The following is a 6,145-nucleotide window of genomic DNA, read 5'->3' as shown; positions in this document are numbered from 1 at the left end:
AAGTACCACTCCCAGGAATGGAACCCCAACCTTGAAAATCCAGTGAGACCTTACACTACTATATCAATGTCTTCTTGGTTTGCAAGGTCTGTTTGTGAGTTGAGTTTTAGAGAGAAATGAAGAGAAATGAAAGGCTTGAGAACCATAAAATACACTAATAAAATAATTCTGAAGCCTTTCATTTATCTATTTCCCCTTCGAAAACTCAACCCTCAAATAGACACTTACGATACTAATTCAAAAAAAGAGGAAGGGTGTAAATTCTCTAAATCAAGAAAACATCGGATAGAAGTACATTTAAACCTATACTTTTAATAGTTTTATTAATTAAAAGAAATCATAATTTGGAGTGTGACGTCTCATGTTGCAACACATGTTTCATTGTCAGCCTCATCACCATGATTAGGGTAGTGATGAATGAATGATGGATCAATGTGCCAAAAGTCGAGAGTTAAGGGACTCAATTCACTAAATTGGAATAAAAGGGACTAAATTAGTCAAATCATCATGAAACTATTCCACTTTTTTTAGAAGTCATGTATTCTAAACACAATTTGGGCGAGTGTTGAATCATGGAACTCTAGGTTATCATGTAAACCAATAACCACTATGTTAAAAAGTATTTTTGATATTAATATACAATGAAAATCATTTTTATGGTACACGACTTCTAAAAAAAAGTGGAAGTCGTGAATAGGAAACACGACTTCTATGGAGGAAAGAGAATGTGTCAGGGAAGTCGCGACTTCTATCCCGAACTCGTGGATCTCATCCACGAATTCCCTAAAAAACTACATTACTTTCGTAAATATTTTGAAATATATAGGAAATGTGTAAAAAATAACTTTTCCCATGCTCACCCTTATTTATTAATATAATTTGGAGCGTTGGTTTTATTTTTTTTGTTAACCGGCACTTTAGCATGCTGGTTGGACCCTTACCTTAACGACAAATATTCAATGTTGGTGGTAACAGATTCCCCATGGTGATCATCATAGCATCTGCACAATGTTGTTGACATTTATGTATGGTATGCATCCTAATGAAGTACTTGTTTACATCTGTGTCATGCATACTAAATGATGCACTCTAAGAAATGAACACTTGTCCCAAGCCATGCAGAATCTATAGAACCATTACTATATATCAATTATCAAATATGTTATGTTATTCACTTCACATCATCATCACTTGTTGCTAGAAGGACATAGTGATAATCAAGTGTCCCACTTAGTTATTTTATTTCATAAAGACCATGTCCTTTTCTATGAAATGTTTCATGTGGTTACATTTTTTAATCAGCATGATCTTGATATTGTCAAAGCCAACAATTTCTTCCCATATCATAAGGTCTTTGCCTGGGTTTCATGGTGATCTTCCCTTCAAATTAGAGACTGGGTGAGTTAGAAACAAGTTAACTAGTATTCTATTGCATAACTTGGTTATGGGTCAACTCATTCCTGGTATCCCTTAACCCTATGGGTAAGGAACTAATCCCTTTTGAGGGGCGTGACTGCTTCGCCCAACAAGTGTCGCTCTCAGGAATCAAACTATTAACCTTTTGATTTTTCTGGAAATTTAGCGCGACCTTACCCAACTAGACCAATGCCTCGTCGATACTCCTTATATATATAAAGTATGATATTTTTCTGTTATAAATTTGCAATGGATTATGCATGTAGATACATTGGTGTGGGTGAGAATGAAGTTGTGCAGTTGTTTTATTACTTTGTTGAATCAGAAGGGAATCCAACAGAGGATCCTCTTTTACTTTGGCTTTCTGGTGGTCCTGGATGTTCTGGCTTGTGTGGGCTTTTCTTTGAAATAGGTATTGCCTCTTTTCATTTCTTTTTCCTCTGCATAACTTACGAATTGAGTTTCGGAAGAGAATGGGGGAAACAGAAGATTTTAGAGCTATCTCAGAAGTGTGCATTACATGGTTCTTACACCTTCCATTTCGCTTCATTCCCTTCCAAAACTCAACTTGTAAATAGACCATTAATATGGTATTAGAGCTTTTATGACCAAGCGGTTAGGCATTTCATCTTTGTTGCCCACATTTTTTGTCATTATATTCCAAAGTTTTGGTTTTAATATCTAGTGATGATATGGTTAACATTAACATTTGACTAAAAACTAATAATTTTCATGGTTGACACATGCCATAGCTTTTAGGCCTTGTTTCTGAGGAATGTTAGATCTTGTTATCTTGCTGCTGTTTTTGTTTAGGCCCTCTGAAGTTCAATATGGTGAAGTATAATGGAAGTTTGCCAACATTTTCTCGCAATCCACACTCGTGGACTAAGGTATGTTTAGAAAATGATTGGTGAATTGTTAGTTACCTAATTGATGAAGCATGCTTACTTATAGAATTTTAATTTTATTCTTCTGAGAAGTTCCTTTCTTTTTACTTTTCCGGAATTTTGCTGGCTACAATGATGTTTCCTAAGGTTTCAAGTATAATCTTTATTGATGCACCTGTTGGCTCTGGATTCGCATATTCAAGAACCATGTCCGGGTACAAGACATCAGACAAAATCCATGCCCAACATTGTCACAGTTTCATGAGAAAGGTTAAATTCTTAATCGACTATTGCGAGTTTGCGACCAATCCATAGATATTAGGACATGCTTTTGAAAATGGTATACAAATAAAAGAAAAACTATGGACCGGAATATGTCAACCTTAGTCATAAACTTTCTTGCATCAACAGTAACATTTTTAAAGATTGGAAATAAGAAAAAAATGTTGAGAATTTTGATACAATGAATTATACCTCCTTTATTGTTTGTCTATATGCAGTGGTTGGTATATCACCCCAAATTTATTGGTAACCAATTCTATATTGGAGGTGAGTCATATGGTGGCATACCGGTACCAATCCTCACGAAATATATTTCAGATGGTAATTTCGCACCTTAAGCTATTAAGTAGTTATTATCAAAGCTCTAATATTTGATGTTTGGAGCCTTTACTAGATTACGATTATGTTGTTGCAGGTAATGAAGCAGGCGAAAAACCAAAAATAGATATAAAAGTATGTTCACTTCAAGCTATTCTAATGCTAGAGTTTAGTAGATGTAGTAATGTTTTACAGTACTTATTATAGGGATATATGGCTGGGAACCCAGGAACAGATCCAAAATTTGATTGGAATGCTAAGATTCCATTTGTTCATCGCATGGCGCTTATTTCTGACGAACTGTACAAGGTTAGTGACAAAATTTACTCTATATTTGAGTATAAAATGTGCAACTATAAATGTGTCCATATTTGATTAGTTGAATCATACAAAGATCTCAAGATACATAACTAATTAACATATTTGCTAACATTATACTCGATCTCACCTTAGAGGATTCTTATCATAGAACTATCGCCGACTCATACAATATAAGTATATCTTATAAGTTATAACTAATATAAGTGAAGATGAGTTTGTGCATATTAGATAGAATTAGTCATCTCAGATTCTTAATTAGTTTCTTTGAATTTGTCTCAGTCAGCGAAAATGACTTGCAGAGGGGAGTATGTTGATGTGAAGAGAGACAATCTAGCCTGTCAAAAGGATCTCCAAGCAATCACAGAGGTCATTACTCATAAGTCATAATATACACTCATATTTTTTGCTTATCACTTTTTATCCACTTAGCCTTCATTAGATTTTTATCAATGTGATTTTTACAGTGCATCCATAATATAAACGAGGAACATGTTTTAGAGCCTAATTGTCCAACAGATGGGTTTTTATTCAATTATTCTACGGCCGACCAGAAAGCCCGAGAAGAATTTCAGAGGATGGTGTTGCATGCTCCACTAAAAATCTTACAGTTTGGGTGCAGGGTAGGTAATTCCTGATTTTTCATTCACATACCCTCATTGTTTAATTTTGGAATTGATGTTTGGTATTGATCTCACATATTCACTGAATCATATCCATATTGCAGAACTACGAGAATCTATTGGTGCACGAATGGGCCAACAATGTACATGTTCAAAAGGCGTTACATGTCCGTATGGTATGCAACAAATAAATACGAATCAATCTTAATTAGACAACTTTCTTAGTAGTTAGTACCTTCATCTTATAGGTATAAAAATTCAGGGACATGTGGCTGTTTGGATAAGGTGTAACCGCAGCATAATTCACACATACGATGTCCCAAGTGTTCTTAGCTATCATCAACATCTTAGAACCAAACATATTTGGGCTCTAATATACAGGTTCTGCTTACAAATTAAGCTCTATCATTGGAATATAATAAATGCTCTTATTTCATGGAATCAGTGACTCAAATTGCATATCACATTACGTGATGCGGTTACATTAGGCTGCAACACAACCACATTGGACCTCATTTGAGTCACATCAGATCGCATTGGACTGCATTTGGGTCACATCAGATCGCGTCGGACCGCATCAGGCCGCATCAAATTCAAAAATAGTTTTTTAATCACAAAATAATCCACACTGCAACGGCCATAATCCATATCGTAACTATCACAATAACTGTAACTGTGACCCCAATCGCGACCCCAATCGCGACCGCACCCACGATTTAAAATACTGGATGGAATAGTGATGAGTCATATTTTGTTGAATAATGAAACACTAATTATAAATCATTCATTGTTTGCAGTGGTGACCATGACATGCAAATGTCATACTTAGGAACTCTGAGGTGGATCAATTCTCTGAATTCTACCATCTTGGAGGAATGGAAACCTTGGTTTGTCAGGGACCAAATTGCAGGGTAAGTATACTCTAATAGAAAATGCACTCAATCACATGATTTGTACTTTCAGCTTCCAATTCTCTCTAAATTTGCTTGCAGCTATGTACAAGAGTACTCCAACTATATCACTTTTGCCACTGTCAAGGTAAGTGTGTGTTTATATAGAGTCCCTTTATATGTACACTTGTGAGCACAAACTATCATAACCATAGTTACCTGGTAATCACATGTTACACACACAGTTGGTCACTTTTTTACATTACTTTTATGAGAGATTATTTATGTACGAGGTATGCAGTATGGACAGATTCGGTATACAGGGTAAATGAGAAAATTATATAACTTTGGTTATGACACCCTTCGAGATTATAACAAAAAGCATGGGTATTCCAATGACAAAAGTGTAATTCCATTATACTTAAAAAGATAACTGTGTCGTTACATGTTCGACTTATTTTGTTTTTAAAGTAATTGTCACTCTAATAATGGAGAGAATCCTTAGTTGAGTATTTTATATGAGATATATTTTTCGTTATACATATAAGTTGTTGTGAGGGGCAAACAATTGAATTTGTTTGTTTGGGTGCAGGGAGCTGGTCACACAGCACCAGAGTACAAGAGAAAGGAATGCTTTGAAATGTTCAAGAGGTGGATCTCTCATAAGCCTCTGTCATATTTGAATCCTAAATTCCCCTTTTCCAAAGGGCATAATGGGAACGTTACTAGTAAAGTTAAATTAAGTGGTGATTGTGCTTCTCTCTCGCTATCAAGGACATTTTAGGGAGTGAGTTGTGCCTAGTGCGTACTATAACTAAACTAATTAATCTTTATCAGGAAGTAGTAACCATTGTTGAAAGATAGGTTTGTTAGTTTGCTTGAGTTTAATAAGTTGACTTTAGGAGGTGAATAAGTATTTGAATTATTCTAGTTTGTTAGGATTGTAATTCTTAGTTTTTCTTTGAGTTGTTTATGTTAAAGTTGCAAGGTTTATTTAAAGCTATCAGTTTGTATTTTGAGGAATAAGAAATCATTACAATTTATCATTACTACTACATTTAGCATTAGAGCTCCACTAGGAGGTAGGATAGAGTTAGTGAACTAAACATGTTTGAGAGGAAAAACAATGAAGGAAATGAAATGACAAAATCAAGAAAACTTTACCATACCATGTGTACCCAAATTTGATGGAGAGTATGATCGCTACCGGAGAAACTACTTTGATCATAGGAGTACAAGAATGTTATTGAATTTGTAATCAAGGAACCAAAGGAGAATGAGTCGAGCAGTGTAGCATAACAAAAGGCATTAGATGAAGCAAAGCTCAAAGAACTAAAAGTAAAGAATTGCCTATTTCAGGCCATTAACATATATTCTCAATACTATTAGAAAGAAACGAATCCATGAAAGT

General features: G+C 34.9%; 1 protein-coding gene across 2 annotated transcripts; it reads left to right on the top strand.

The window, feature by feature from the left end:
* The first annotated feature begins 1,192 nt into the window (after positions 1-1,192).
* LOC109341282 (serine carboxypeptidase-like 13) lies at positions 1,193-5,783 on the top strand. 2 transcript variants are annotated; one of them, XM_019579150.1, is made up of 14 exons: positions 1,193-1,398; positions 1,683-1,828; positions 2,230-2,306; positions 2,451-2,573; positions 2,804-2,906; positions 3,001-3,038; positions 3,111-3,212; positions 3,504-3,590; positions 3,689-3,844; positions 3,949-4,020; positions 4,107-4,225; positions 4,642-4,755; positions 4,837-4,882; positions 5,327-5,783. In XM_019579150.1, the coding sequence occupies exons 1-14, from the start codon at positions 1,256-1,258 to the stop codon at positions 5,516-5,518; spliced, it is 1,518 nt and encodes a 505-aa protein (XP_019434695.1). In that variant the 5' UTR covers positions 1,193-1,255; the 3' UTR covers positions 5,519-5,783. The 2 variants fall into 2 exon arrangements, with proteins under 2 accessions (XP_019434695.1, XP_019434696.1); XM_019579151.1 differs by having other exon boundaries at positions 1,193-1,370; positions 5,327-5,753.
* Positions 5,784-6,145: the final 362 nt, after the last annotated feature.

The sequence above is a fragment of the Lupinus angustifolius genome, unplaced genomic scaffold, assembly GCF_001865875.1.
Source record: "Lupinus angustifolius cultivar Tanjil unplaced genomic scaffold, LupAngTanjil_v1.0 Scaffold_421, whole genome shotgun sequence".
In the NCBI taxonomy this organism is placed as follows: domain Eukaryota; kingdom Viridiplantae; phylum Streptophyta; class Magnoliopsida; order Fabales; family Fabaceae; genus Lupinus; species Lupinus angustifolius.
This window is presented reverse-complemented; position numbering and strand designations above follow the sequence as displayed.

What these genes read in the sequence shown, in the direction of transcription:
- LOC109341282 (XM_019579150.1), top strand. Translation starts at nt 1,256, where the DNA reads ATGTCCTTTTCTATGAAATGTTTCATGTGGTTACATTTTTTAATCAGC. An exon ending in TTTCTGACGAACTGTACAAG is followed by an intron (nt 3,213 to 3,503) that starts GTTAGTGACAAA and finishes AATTTGTCTCAG; the next exon opens with TCAGCGAAAATGACTTGCAG. An exon ending in TCACTTTTGCCACTGTCAAG is followed by an intron (nt 4,883 to 5,326) that starts GTAAGTGTGTGT and finishes GTTTGGGTGCAG; the next exon opens with GGAGCTGGTCACACAGCACC.